The sequence below is a fragment of the Vespula vulgaris genome, chromosome 8 (assembly GCF_905475345.1).
Source record: "Vespula vulgaris chromosome 8, iyVesVulg1.1, whole genome shotgun sequence".
In the NCBI taxonomy this organism is placed as follows: domain Eukaryota; kingdom Metazoa; phylum Arthropoda; class Insecta; order Hymenoptera; family Vespidae; genus Vespula; species Vespula vulgaris.
The window spans coordinates 4,504,088-4,519,773 of NC_066593.1; the positions used below are offsets into that span (position 1 = coordinate 4,504,088).

The following is a 15,686-nucleotide window of genomic DNA, read 5'->3' on the forward strand; positions in this document are numbered from 1 at the left end:
AAATGTAGCATAGAAATGAGACAATTAACTTGCTAACATTATATAATTTATTGCTTAAAATATTTTTCACTAATAAATATCGTGTATAAAAAAAATATTCTTATTATTAAAGATACTTAAACATGACAACAGCATAAAAGGCACTTTCTTCAGGAACGCTTTAAAAATTACTAATCGTTCGAGAATATATATCACAAGCATCGATTCACAACACAATATATATCATGGCTTTAGTATATTTTGTATTAGAGAAATAATGGTTATTCTTGATATATCATCAATATTATTTTGATCAAGCTTTGATTTTAAACTTGTATTATAATATAGCTATTGCCTTAAGAAAATATTATGTCTTTTATAATATGCTGAATAAAAATCTATCATCGAATCTATTTATTTCAACTGTTCTCTATTAAAATATTTAACGTTAATAGTGTATTCTGAATATAATGCTCATAAAAAAGATTACTGTATACTTCTTATTTAAAATACTGTCACTTAAGTAATATCTTAGAGTGCATCAATATTTTTAACGTATTGCAAAAATAATTCAGTATTGCATTTTTTTTTACGTAACTACAGTCAAATACAATTGATATCAGTACCAGTCTTTAAATCGGTCCACAGCTCGTTTCCATTGCGCAATTACGTTTTCATAAGATAATTGTGATTTCTTGTTCGGCTTGAATATTTTATCTATTTTACGAAGATGTTTTAATTCCTCTTTATTTCTCCATATACCTAAAACGTATTATGATAATTTTGAATTCGTACCCCTCCTTTCTTGTACATTTGTACGTAAATGCATGCGAAATTTAATATCATACCACAATATAAGCCAGCACAAATCGCTACCCCAAAAATTGACATTTCCACGTTAATAGGTCGTTCTACTTCCAAACCTGTTAAATCTGCCAATAGTTGCATGATGAAATCATTTTGAGATACTCCACCATCGATTCTATTTATCAACGAATTCAATTAATTTCATTTCCATTATCGATAAGTCACTGAAGATTATATCTTTACCGTGTTTTTTCAAACGTAAAACAAGTCTCAGTACGCAAACTATCATAAAGTAACAATGTCCTGAATACAAGACTTTCTAACAATGATCGCACGATATGGCCCTTGTTCGTCGTAGACTTTACTCCTAATAAACCAGCTGCTGCAGTATGATTATTTATTGGAGCCTAAAAAAAATATATTATACGTTTAGTATTTTTTTACGTAATTAAAATTTTAAATATTAATATACATTACAATTACATATTTTATTTTGCAGTTTGTAATTTACAAAATAACTGTTTTTCATAATATAATTAAATTTCATATTTATACCTGAAGTCCGGTAAACGCCGGTATAAAGTATACTCCATCTGAATCTTCCACTGAATTTGCTAAATCAGCTGTTTCTGCTACATCCTTATATATTTCTATAACATAATACATGATTAATAAATGAAAATATTCTAGCAGTATGAAAATTATTTTTATATCAAATGTTAATGTTTCGATATTTTAAAGATGCATTTCGTAATTTAAATAGTACAATTTTATGAAAAATTACCAAGAGCTTTTGCCCATTCCATGAGAATTCCAGTATCATTCGATGCACCTTCTACAATGTAAACTAATTCAGATCCCATGCGCCAACCAACCAGAGGATAAAGACCTGATGATTAGTTTTACTTTCGTTAGATATCATTTAACATGTGAGTACATAAAAGAATATAAGATTTATATTCTTTTTTACACTTACCAGTGATAGTTGCATGTGGTTCTGTTCCAGTATTTACGTTCACAAAAGTTCCTGTACCCATCGTAATCTTCATATCGCCTGGTTGAAAGCATCCTGAACCAAATAAAGAAGCTGCTTGATCAGCCATCTGAAATTGTAAAAAATGATTATATGTTAAAAGTAAAAATTGATTTTAGAAATTATTCGAAATTCTTAAATCTTACGCAACAAACTATAGGAATTTCAACGCCAAATATATGTTTGGGTGTAACACCAAAATTTGTAGTTGTATCAACGATCTTCGGAAAAATGTGGGACGGAATTTTTAATAAACTAAATATCCAAGTAGCCCATTTCATAGTAAATGGATCAAACAGCCCAGTAGCAGATGCACTCGAAACATCTGTTATATGTCTACCTATAAAGAACAAATAATATATAAATAACATGTATGAATTAAAAAAAAATATATATATATATAAAGAAAAGAAATATGTAATCAAACGAAAACGTATAATTTAGTTAATTTGCAGCTTCAGTTAATATTTTTTAGACACACAGAAAACACACAAAGCGTCATGTATATTTGATCAATTTATTGCGACTATAAAAACCACTATATCGTGACCATCGAATATCGTCACCAACGAGAAAGATAGCGGTAAAATAGAAATTTTAGAGCTAAAACAGAAAGCGCAATTTTAAATGAATAACGAATGTTAATAAAGCGTACCAGTTAATTTGTATAAAAGCCAGCAATCGATACTGCCAAATGCTACTGAGTCATTTATAGTAGCTTCACGTAGACCTGATACATGTTGTAAAGCCCAAAGCAATCGTAAGGTGATCTAAAATATATGACGATGTAATTATTATTTCCAGCAAATAGTGAATTAATAAATAAATATATGCATGCTTCTTTATAAAAATATAATATTAGTTATAATGCAGATTAGATTAATTAAATCACATCAAATCAATATATATTACAAGGATAATTTGAAAAATTCGCGATTCCTTTCTCCTTTTTTTTTCTTTTTTTTTTATGTATAAATCTCATTCTTAAAGTGAAACAAATTTCAAAGTGTAAAAAAAGCCACGAATTTTTTAAATTGCCCTAATCGATTTTCGTTATACGAAAAATATTTCTGTTGGTTATAAATGATAAACCTGGGTATTCATAAATTTCAAAACACTGCCAGCGAGAAATCGTTTGCTTTTAGATAATATGTAGAGAATATAAGCAACTATGCGTAATCCTCTTATCATTATTGAATGATTCCATTCCTTGACCATAGAATCCGCTCTTAAATCTTTCCATGTTATGAAACTGTAAATGAAAAGATTAATTATCTTAATGTGGATTATCTTAATGCGTATTGACGTATTAACGATTTTTAACGTAGAAAACTTTCAATTGACTGATTAAATTTTAATGAATGGATTATTCTATATTTCTATATTTTATTATATCAGAATTGAATTGATGTGATCTAAAGCTGCATACTCACTTATGATAATGTTTTCCAGTCAATAAATTCCAACAACTAAAAGTTCCACGCTGAGCGGAAATTCCAAAACACGCAAAAGAACTTGGATCGACTCCACTGACTAATGACAAAAAATAAAAGTTAATAAAACATAATGGTAATAAAAAAATTAAAAAATTAATGGTAATAACGAATGAAAATAATCCAGATATTAACGTTAATTCTGTATTATTATAAATCATGACTCGAAAAAAAATAATGCGTGATCCTTTGCTTGCAGCTCGTTTAAATAAAAAAAAAAAATCAGTTGTAATAAATGTCATAAACACGAACATATTTATAGATGAAATTAGAAACCGAAGCGATCGTAAAAAAGTACAAATCAAATAGTAAAGTTACATTCGTAATAGTACATTATCTTTTTTTTTTTATTTTTTTTATTTTGTTTACTTTACCGTCTATCGCATCTTTTACAGTTTTCACTATAATAGTCCATAAATGGTCTGGCTTAATCTCTACGTGACCACGTTTTTCACCAATAAGTTCCACCTGCAGATCAATAAAATAAAATAAGATAAAAAGAAATTCGATATTATTTTATAATATTAATGATATAAACCATAATGATATAAAATATTGTATCATGAACAACTACAAATATCCGACAAAAAAATTAACCCGAATAAAATTGAATTTTGTTCTACGAACAAATTTGTTCCGTACACGGTGATTCTTTTCAAAAATGACATTTAAAAATATTTAAGATCTCTATGTTATCTAAATATAAGAAATGATGTTTTCTTTGGCACACTTTAATCTTAAAATAAAGGAATGGAATTCGAAGATTTCTTTTTTTCTTTATCTTTATTTCAACATAAATTAAGATGATGAGGTCAGCAAAATTTCTCAAATAATCAAATAATGTCTTTCTTAATATACATACAAATATATATGTGTATATAATATATACGAAATCATTAAATATATAGAATATGCAATAAAATATTAAGAAGTCAAACCAAACAAAGTCTTGAAAACCAATATCAAATGGAAACATGAGATTCGAAAAGGAGTTATCGTGATTCGAGGAAGGTTGATAAATATATCTTCAATTCGGGAATTAGAAAGTTGTATACATAACATTTATTAAAATTAGGCAAAGTTGTTTGTAGTTTTTCCTCAAGACATCGATCTTTTCGGTTTCTAACCAAAGACTAAATATTTTCGAACTAGCCTTCCTTATTATTCGCTCAGGATTTTTACGAAATTGTTTGCACCTTTAAAATATTATTTATCAAAAATATTACAGCTTTGCACGGAACATGCGCGATATCTTCATATTCGTTCGATAATAATATGTAATTGATTAAAATTTCTTCAATAATAATATGTAATTGTAATAATATAATATGTAAATAATATAAAATACCTTTTAAAGATTTCAATGCATCGATTGAAAAAAGAAAAAAGCAATCCTTCGGTTAGTAATCAAAAAGATCGATTTAAAGGAAAATCACGTGGATCTCGTAGCTTTAATACTTATTGAATTTTAATAAACCTATTTATGTAACATCGCTATTCCCAAATTGGGAAATTATTTGAACATGATCCTTACAAACTAGTCGTAAAATTTACACATACGATTTTCATGGGCGCAACATGCGTGAACTATGACGAAATATAATAAAAACGTGTCTTTTTGCATGTAATCTTATTGCATGTTGCATAAAAAAGTTGGAGAAATATATAAAACGAGAAAAAAGAAAAGATCCATTAAAGAAAAAAAGATCATGAAAACGTTTATTTCTTCTTTGAAACTAATTTTTTTTGTCTTTATAATTCTTTTTTGTAGAAGTTTTATTATTATTTATAATAATTCTAATAGTAATAAACCGAAATAAATGATTATGAAAAAGATCTTTATCTTCTATTAGTTATTTTTTTTTTTATAGATCTTTAAAATTGTAATTAAATCACGTATTGCATTAATGATATGGAAATATTCTTCTTGACGTCACGAATCTATTCGCAACACGTATTCTAACATTTTATAAATGTTTCTGTAATTTATATTTCTCTCTAGTTTACTTTCTAGAATTAGAAAATATAGGACAGCAGTATTAAACGTTATCTTATTTCTTTTCTTTGTCACATTAAAATTACTGATTAATATTACCTTGTAAAATTCGAGTATATATGTTTCAATCGGAAATGTACATATTCCGTGGGAATATATTTACGAAACATTTCCGATATATCTATACTTTATTATCTTATCTACAGACGAAACAACTATTTTAAAACTATTTGAGACTTTTATCATATTAAAAAAGAAACAAATAAAAGAAGAAAAAAAAAGAATGCCAATATTGTACTCGGTATATTTCGATTGTATCTTTATAAGAATCGAAACACAAGAATAGCTTGAAACATTTGTTGACCATTCAAAGAAGAAACTACTCTTATTTATTATATTATAAAATCGACAGGGACATCCAATTTTTAAAAATTAAAAAAACGTTTCATACCTTTTCGGTCGATGAGGAAACGGTGTTGGCGTTTTCGTCGATAATATGACAACGAACAGTAGTGGTGCCCACGTCGAGCGCAACGATATATCTCATTGTTACTCGGATTACGCGTGAACTCGAAGTATCAAATTCGTAATGATGGTAAATTCTAATGTATCCGACATTTAAGAATTTCGACCTCGATTCTAATTCGCCGAATGATTACCGGGTGGCGCTACCTTCGAATATGGCTGTCGCGATAGCAAAAGAACATCGAGAAACCCGTGATTTCGTGATCGGGCGTGAAAGCGGATTTCACTTCGTGCGTGATTTGAAAAAATTTTAATTTCTACCTCAAGAATAACAAGAATTGGTCGTATAATATCTACACATGTTCATTTAATCTTTTTTCACAAACGAAACAAGACCGTAGAATTTCCTTCGCTTATCACGGCGCAACTAAGACGAATAATTTATCTTAGGACACTACGCATGCTCCTACTGTGAATACTCTTCGTAATTTCAAGTATTTAACACGGGAAAAATGATCGACTATCTCATACTTCTTGTTTCTTTATCTCTCTCGTGGGTATACATAAACATGAACAAATAGATGCTGAAAAGAATACTGAGCTTTTCTCTAACGATAATTTTTCAACGCACGAAATGTATGTATGTATGTATGTCATTGTCAACATTCTTTTCATAGTTCGTCGTTGGTTTGTTTTGTTAGACTTTAGTCAAACAAATATTGATTTATTAGTTTATTTCAACTTGATTTTCTCATTAACTGATAAACGTAGGCTTTTAACTTTTTATTATCGCTCGAAATTAAGTAAATATAAATACGATCTTTCTAACCTAAAACAATTTAAATGCATACGTACGTTAACAAGTTGCCTTTCATTGATGTTAATTATGTTCATTCGCGTCTACTCTTATTATAATATTATATGAGTACATATTCTTAATTTCATTTTATTTATATACTTTTTTCTTTTTCTTTTTTTTTTTTTTTTTTTACAAATAAGATAATGGAAAAAATTTCCGATCCATGATAACTTCGAGTTTAATAACCCACGTCGCAAGAGCCGGTTGGAACGTGGTTTTTTTCTTTTTTTAACTTAATTTCTGTAAAAAATAAGGTCGGTATAGAAGGAATACTGTAATCGTTTTTACCGATTATAGTTGGCAAAGATTTTAAAAGCTTGCAGTTCGTATAATCGAAATATCGATAGTCGATAAAAATGGCAGACCGAGTCAACAAATTCCCTGGTAAGAAATGCGATAAATACCAAACAGATATACCGTTTATCGGTTAAATAGATTATTCGATCAAGCAAAGAGTCGTGATTAATTTCAAACTTTTATTTTAATATCTATAAACAATTTCATTCATTTCAACAATATATGCTAATCGGATCATAACATTTCGTAATTAATGAATACGACAATAATTGCCAACATTCGGAAATGTAATGCCATTAGAGTGTTTTATCAAGGTTGGTAACACAGATTTATCAGTTTTTAAGTCGCAGAACGTTAGAGGTCGCTCTAAATCGTTTATAACAAAGCAGTGCATATTCTCGTTCGTAAATCGTAATATCGTAGATATTAATCCAAATAGTAGAAAAACGTAATTCTCGTCGTAAATCAATCATCCGGATGATTCAATTTGACATTCGTTCGCTGTAGAATTTCATAAAAAAGTTTATTGTTTTATACGTATCATAAATCACATTAATTTAAGAAATTGTCAAAATATGAAAACAGTGTAGGTGTATTTCTCGTTTCCGTAAAATCAAATCGTGTACTACCTACGTGAATAGATAGATAGCGCCCAAAAATATCGACGAAATTAATCATAAATTGTTAATAAAAACGACGAGATATATCGTTCCATTCGAGCGATTTTTCTCACGTCGGGGTCGAAACGGACAGATGTTTCTCTTTCAAAACTTTCAACACTTTCGCATATTGTATAAATTAAAAAAAGAAAAAAAGAAAAAAAAAAAGAAGAAAGCAATTAGAATCCGCAAGAACCCAGCCAGAGAAGCTTTTTTCGCCGAAGAGTGAATATTCAATTAGACGGCTGACAGACATAACCATAAAAATAAATACGACAATGGAGTCGTCGAAGGATTACTCGTGCGATGAACCTTGGAAGGATTGTTAGAGATCTGAGAAGGAAAATAGAATATCTGTTTAGCTCGAAGGTAAGTGACTAAACAAGTAACTAAAGTAAGTAAGTAAGTAAGTGTATAAGTACTCGTGTCGGGTGGGTGTAACGAGGAAGGGAACGACTACGAGGAAGCGAGGAAAGGAAAATTGAGAGAATGCGTATGAGAAAAGAGATCTCGATGTAGGAGGAAAAGGAGGAGTTTTCTTTGGAGTGGGAGAGAGATGGGGAAAGAAAGATGGTAAGGTAAAAGATGAGAAGATAAGAGATAAAGATTTACAGGGGGAAAAAAAAAGAAAAAAAAACAGAAAAAAGATAAAGAGAAAGAAGAGAAGTGGAACGAGAGGGAGCTTTTACTCGTATAACGCGGGACCACAGAGAACATTATTTATTAATAGCAAAGCCGGTGTGCCAGCCGCAAGGGAGTGGCAGCGCCATGCTTAGAGCAAGCGCGACAGAAGCCGACGGGATCGCGCGGCTACGAACCTTTGCATCCTTCTCCCTCCTTTTCCCCCACCCTCTCTTATACTTCCACTTCGTTTCGCTCTCTCTCTCTCTCTCTCTCTCTTTCTCTCCCCTCCTTCTCTTTTCTCTCTCGCTCGCACGTAGGTAGGCGGGCGCGCGCGCGCAGGCAGGCACACAAGCAAGCAGCACATCCTATGAGCGGAGCGTTTCTCTCTCAGCATGCCGTGGCACTCGTTCGTCGTCGTCGTCGTCGTCGTCGCCGCCGCCACCGTCGTCGTCGTCGTCGTCGTCGTCGTCGCCGTCGCCGTCGTCGTCGTCGTCGGTCGTCGGTCGTCGGTCGTCGGTGGTCGTCGTCATCGTCGTCGTCGTCATCGTCGTCGCCGTTGCGCCGCGAGCCTCTATCGCGCTCTTTCTCTATCTTATGTCTCGCTCTCGCACGCCGTTACACAGCGTAGCGGCGCTTTCTGTGTAGGAGAGTGGACGACGACGAACGCTTTGTCGGCGCCCGCGGCAGAGATCAAACGCGCCGACTGGCTTCCTCCTTCTCCTCCTTTTCTCCTCCCTTTCTCCACATCCCGTTCGCCGCCTGCCATCAGGGTCTTCTCTCCCTCTCTCTCTCTATCCTCGTCTCTACACCGCAGCCCCGTCCCGCGAAATCCAACCGAGCTTCGCCTCCCCTCCTCGTTCTAGCGGACCCCTCGCCGAGGATTCCTTCCCCTCTCTTCCTTTGCTTTCTAGCAAACCGCACGGAAAAGAGAGAAGAGAGTAGAGTAAAGAAGAAGGGGGAGGAGCGCGGAGGAAAGGGGTTCAGGCAAACTGACGCTCGAGAGCTGCTCGCGGCAAAACTGTATTATAGCCCTCTCTCTCTTTCTCTCTTTCTTTCTCTCTCTTTCTCTCTCTTTCTCTCTTTATTTTCTTATCTTTTTTTCCTTCTTTCTCTCTCTCCTCTCTCCTCTTCGCCGTGTATATCCTGTCGTTCGTTCCTGTCTGCCCTTTGCGCTTTCCTCTTCCTCGCCCTGCCTCTTCCCATAATCCATAACTTCCGATCTTTTCCTCCCTGACCATTCGCGAAATCCACCAGAATCTCTCTCTCTCTCTCTCTTTCTCTCTTTCACTTTCTTTTCGTTCCTCCTTCAACTACTTCTTCTTCGCGATATAAATATTTACTCAGTTTCCTCTTAACCGTGTACCGGCTAATTAGAGTAATTATAAGGCCCAGACACGACATATACAGATTCGTCTCCTTCTTTTCCTTTTTTCTTTTCTTCCATCAAAATCCTATCCTTCCTTCCCATACTCGAAAAAGGCGCCATCATCATCTACTTACGTATGTATGTATTCACGCTACTCGCGTTGTCGCGCACACATGGGGCTTGTAGCTTTTGTCCTCCCTACTTTACTCGTTTTCCTAGCAAAGCGTCCTAACTAAATCCACGACAACTTTTCACGCGATTATTTCCGCTCGTGGGAACTTTGTTCTTTCTTCCATCGTCCATCTCACCCAACTCTCACCCCTAATTCATCCCTAATGCACCCTACCTCATCCCCATCCTACCATCTTTTTCACCGTCCTTCGTTCTTTCTTTTTATCTTTATCTATGCGGTATTTCTTACTGCACTGTGTTATTTCACAGGGACAAAACACGTTTCGATTGCGTTCGGTAGTTTTGCCGAATCCATTTGCAATTGCGTTCGAGAAGAATTATTGTTGGATCTCTTCTGGCAACTTCTTTCTTCTTATTTTTCTTTTTATTATTTGCTTTTGTCGTTGTTTTCCTTGAACGATCGAACATCGATTGGTCCAGGATCAACGACCGCATCCGCCGATAAAACAATCGAATCCGTCTGAACGCCGTCATTACGATGTATAATATGCGGTTTTGGTTCGTTTCTTTTTCTTTCTTTCTTTCTTTTTTCTTTTTCTTTCTTTTTTTTTTCTTTTTCCTTTCTTTACATTACGAATCGTCGATTGCGGTTTGTTTTTAAGTTTGTTTTTGTTAATACCGATTGACAAAAATTGTCACGAATCGTCGTGATTTTATTGTATACGATTGACAGCAGATTGTCGTGCGCTACGAATCTTTATATACGTATATAATAAAACGTAAAAGGTGATGAAATAATCGATTAGAAAAAGCAAACAAAAAATCTGATTCGGTGTAGGTTGTCGAACAAGCTCTTATAAGCGATTACGGAACCATCAGGATTTTATCGCGGAAAAATTGGATAGGGAAAAAAAGTGGAAAGACTGCAAGAACGACGTAATTGATATAGAATAAATAAACGAGAATAGAATTTCGATTTTTTTCTCGCGTAGACGTACATAGATACTAGTTTTTCTTCGTGAAAAAGAACAAGAGAAAAATAGAGAAAGATAGAGACCTTGATTTCGGGCACATCGAATTTTGTATCGAAAAATCTCACCTTCGTCGGTCCTCTCTTTGGTTCGACTTTATATACATATGTTGTATATATGTATGTACGTACGTATGTATGTATGATTCTCGTCCGACCTCGACCAGCTGTCCGAACCATCTCGACAGCGTCATAACAAAACTCGACGGTTGCTTTTCGTGCCCCATGGAATCGGTCGGGACAAGCGGTTCTTTTGAAGCACGCAACCTGCCTGCCAGTCTCTACAACGTTTACTTCACCGACGTACGAGATAGGTGAAAATGATTTTAATAATAACAAGTAACGAGATACGCGTTCCTACGTAACTGATAACGCTAGTAATATAGATACATGTGTATAGGGATATTTGATAAAATTTATATTATATCATAAGTTCGAATCGTATATATCATAGCTAAGACGATCAAAAGATTTACCGTTGTGATAATTTTTACAAACATTAAGGGTAATCGATTTGTACGTGTAAGATAGAGGATAACGATCGCGTCGTAAACGCGATGATCGACCTTCGATGGGAATGTGAAATAGTAGATCGGTGCGTTATTATCGATAGGCTCTGCATATATATATATACATATATGTGTGTGTAAGTATATCCTCGCGATACGATCGGTATTACGTAGATAAATAAATACATACATAGATCTATATCTAAGATACTAAATTATCGAAGACAGTTAAAGAATGCGTCAAGTTTCATCGCGTTTATCAGTGAAACGTCAGGTATGTATGTATATAAGGGCAACCAAGTCGCAACATGTTAACGCCATCTTTCTTTTTATTTTCTTCTTTTTTATTCCTTTTTCTTTTTTTTTTCCACGTGAGGTAGAATGCCCTGCGCGTCAAGCGGGGCGCGCGTTCATTCGAGCACGCGACCCAAAAGCGCCGCTCTTGACTTCGAAGCGCTCGAAGCGCGAAAGCCGCCTTGCTCCTACGCGAACGAACGCGCGCGCGACATATGTGTGAATTTGTGTGGTGTGTATTGTGTGTGACTATGTGTATGCGTGCGTGCGTGTGTATGCGTATAATGCGAGTTAAACTCTCTGTCTTTCTCTCTCTCTTATACTCTTTCTGCGTTTGCAGAAGAGACGGAAGAGAAAGAGAGAGAAAAGAGACCTGATGGAGTAACAGAAAACGATCGTACGCTTCTTGGCAGAACGACGAGCAGCAGGACGCATCTGGAAATAGTTTATTATTAATAGATGCCACGATTTCCTCCTGAGCACGTTAGACGCCGTTTATTCCGAGGCTAGTCTGTACCGAGTTTTTGAACCACGGACGTTTTATTCTCCTCTCTCTCTCTCTTTTTCTCTTTCTCTTTCCACAGGAGCGCCGCCCCCTACCACACTCCCATCATTCACTCTCTCTCTCTCTCTTTCTCTCTCTCTTCTTCTTCTTCTTCTTCTTTTCCTCCTCCTCTTCCTCTTCCTCCTACTCTTTCTATCCCTTCTCCCTTAAACCTTCTCCTTCCCTTCTCTTTCCTTCCATCGTTCCCCGCTCACCATCATCCGCAGCCCGTTCGTCCTTTTTCCTTTCGCTTCGGTCCCCTCTCTCCGTAAGGCCCCCTCGCCGACCTCCTCCTTCTCCTCTTCCTCCTCTTCGTTCTCTTCTGCTTCTCTTAAAAACGAGACTCGCCGCCGACTTTCCGACAAAGGAATAAAGAAAAGAAACAACTAGACACGCTACGCGCGCTGAGGATGGCACGGCGAAGAGAGAAAGAGTGAGAGAGAGAGAGAGAGAGAGAGAGAACGGGCCGAGGATAGTTCGTGTGTGTGTGTAGGGTTTAATAGTGTAGTAGTAGAGAGAAACAGCCGTAGCGAACACAGCGCAGCACACAGAGGAGCCGTACCGTGGCGGGTTGAGCCTTTTCGTGCGAGAGAGCGCGGGTCGAGGGGTGAGAGAGGAGAAGGTGCGCTTGCCGATCCAATGGCGCAGCAACGAAGGGACGAACGATGTCCTTTTCGAGATTTTCTTACCAGCAGCTAGCTAGTTCACTTCCGTCTAACGGCCCCGATCGTTCTTCTCTCCCCTAGGTCAGGATATATTCAAAGAACTAAAACGAACGTTAGAACCGAGTATTCCATTCCGGACCTATGTAGAATCTTATTTTCTTACGCGGAATATATTCACCATCGTTTTTATCATACATATATACATATATATATTTTTTTTTTATGTCGATAATAACATTCGATTATCTGATGACGAAGTTATTTGTTTAACGCTTTCATCGATTTTGATCTGGATCTTTTTATTAATACGCGTCTATTTGTACAAGATATTTTTCTACGTACATGCTTACGTACGTACGTATTCTTCTAGAAACAATTTTGTACGTTATGAAAAATGAAAAACAGAGAGAAGAATACGTTTTCATCGTTCGACCTGCGTTTGATTCGAAGAATTCTAGGATGAAGATTATTATCTTTATTATTTGGATGCACGCACGAAGTATCTTATAACGTGGCGTTAATCGTATCGAGATTTGAGTTTCTTGCACATACAACACAACTATCAAATAGTACGAGCAAAAATGTTGTCCGTCTTCTTCGAAAAAACTGTTGTCACGCTCTGGAGCGCAACGTGCGGCTCGGTCAATTACCGCGAAAAGAAAATTTCCCCTTTCCTCTTCACTCTTCTTTACAATTAGTTTCTTGTTACACAATGCTCACTTTTCGAAAGAGAAACGGTATATTCTTCGCAGAGAATATTTCTTGCTTATCCGACGTTTACTTTTCTAACTAGAAACACGACGTAACTTTTTAAGGAATTAACATTGAATCTACGATATTTAATCAAACTGACTCTAATGCCAGATAAATTTAATTTTTTAATACACGTCTTTCGCATATATATAAATAATAATAAAATTTTTGTTTTATTATTACTTTCTTGTTCTTCTTATACGACTTTTATTGAACCGTAACGAACAGAATTCGATTTAATACGTGTTTTTTATTTGGAGAATAAATAATATTAATTCTTTTTTTTTTTTTTTTTAGATTTTATCCGACTATATTGACGAAATCTAAGATCTTTTTTAAATTCATTCCATAACACAACATTCGTTCTGTTTGTAGTTGTACTTCCTGTTTTCCTTGTTTTATCAATTGGTCGAACTTGATATCTTTTTGTTTTCTCTCTCTCCTTCTCTCTCTTTTTTCTTTTTACTCGCACAATAATAAAACGATAATCGTTTTCTACGAAACACAATTGGATTGCTCTTGGGGCGTCTAATGTTCCAACGGTAGAAAAAATTTCTAAGACGATGACGATGTTTCGCCGAGCGTTGCTTCGTCTCAGCATGCTTTTAGTACGAGGCGGCCTTTAATCGTCACGCTACGGTAACGTAGCGGTAACACCTGTTGAATCTTTACGCTGCCGATCAACTTACGATGATTATCGAATCGATACTTGAAATATCGATATTGCAAAGAGTATCGATTTCTATACAATTAACAATAAATGCGATCGTTATTAAAAAATTTTCCTCGATCTCAACTTTCAACCTTTTTTCATTATTCGATCGTCCGATCATAATATTCCATTTAAATGTTCGATCGCAAAGTAAACACACTCCGTATTCATTTTATCAACGATTGATTCCAATATTACATAAAATTAAATCGACGTATTCAAGCAAATATAACATGTCGATCTGATGCATTCGCGTTATAAGAAAAAAAGAGAGAGAAAGAGAGATAAAACGATCGATAGATTCGATATTTAATTATTACCTTTGAATAATTTCAAGGTTAAACGAGAGTCCCTATTAAATCGTCGAAAATTTATTTCCTCGAATCCGTATATTTGTATACCAAATATATTTATTTACACGAACTGAGGGATGAACGAACGTAGTATTCGATTCGAGGATACAAAAATAGTAAACATAGATATATCTATTCGGAATGAGAAAGAAATAAAATAGAAAGAGATAGAGCGATAGAGAATGCGAGAGAGAGAGAACAGCTCGAAGACGTAAATTCGTTCGACGGCACAAAGGATGCCGTCGACGATAAGTCGGGCGAAGGCGCGGATCATCGGCGCTCTTTTCGCCTCTATCTTCGTCGACGACCGGAATCACCGGCTTCACGGCCAGGCTTCATTCATAAGCTCGGCGAGCGTGACGCCTATGTTTCTTCTGAAACACCGCTAGGAGATAATAGCGTGCGTTGTACAGTCGACTGTAAGAGTATCTAACTAAAATATCTTTGATTTTTGATATCGATGATCATGCCCGTTTGCTGCTTTCTTGTGATTTTTTTTTACGAAAGGACCCGAGAAAAAGAAGAAAAAAGAAAAGAAACAAGAAAAACAATCGATCGATCGATCTTGAAAAATTTTTCACCGATTGACAAATTTTTTCACGTTTTAAACGTATCAGAAAGTGATGATTGATCATCGGTTTATCGTATAAAATATTCGGAATTAATTAAAATGTTTTGTTTTTTTTTTTTTTCACGCCAATAAGCATCGTGCGAAATTTTTACGAATCAACTATGGGGATACGTAAAAATTCGAAATTCGTATCCATCGAGTTTTTGATACTCGTTTTCTTTTTCTTTTTTTTTTTATGCGTCTCTCTTGTCTCCTGACTCGGAACGATTTCGACTTCCTTTCATCTTCTTCTTTTTCGTCCTTTTCTTTTTCTTTTCGTTTTTTTTTCTTTCTCTTTTCTTTTTTTTCTTTTTCTTCTTCTCCTCCTTCTTCGGTCGGCTTCGAAGAAAGAGTACTTTCGTTCAAACGCCGCCGATACGAGACGGCAAAGACGGCGCTGTCAGAAGTACGCAAGAGACAAAATAACCAAAGCGAGGTACAGTCCATGCGGGAACGAATAGTTCCATTTGTATCGCGCGAAGCTATAAAATTTATTTCGGCGTGCG

General features: G+C 35.1%; 1 protein-coding gene across 1 annotated transcript; it reads right to left on the reverse strand.

Moving 5' to 3' along the window:
- Positions 1-26: 26 nt before the first annotated feature.
- LOC127065640 (putative glycerol kinase 5) lies at positions 27-6,514 on the reverse strand. The gene is made up of 12 exons (XM_050998274.1): positions 5,760-6,514; positions 3,687-3,780; positions 3,253-3,352; positions 2,912-3,071; positions 2,475-2,589; positions 1,966-2,159; positions 1,763-1,889; positions 1,571-1,675; positions 1,342-1,436; positions 1,030-1,193; positions 828-961; positions 27-741 (listed from the first exon to the last, which is right to left on the reverse strand). Exons 1-12 carry the CDS (start codon positions 5,853-5,855, stop codon positions 599-601), a joined length of 1,527 nt encoding a protein of 508 aa, XP_050854231.1. The 5' UTR covers positions 5,856-6,514; the 3' UTR covers positions 27-598.
- Positions 6,515-15,686: the final 9,172 nt, after the last annotated feature.

What these genes read in the sequence shown, in the direction of transcription:
- LOC127065640 (XM_050998274.1), bottom strand. Translation starts at nt 5,855, where the DNA reads ATGAGATATATCGTTGCGCTCGACGTGGGCACCACTACTGTTCGTTGT. An exon ending in TTTCCTCATCGACCGAAAAG is followed by an intron (nt 3,781 to 5,759) that starts GTATGAAACGTT and finishes ATTGATCTGCAG; the next exon opens with GTGGAACTTATTGGTGAAAA. An exon ending in TGAAATTTATGAATACCCAG is followed by an intron (nt 2,590 to 2,911) that starts GTTTATCATTTA and finishes CATATATTTTAG; the next exon opens with ATCACCTTACGATTGCTTTG.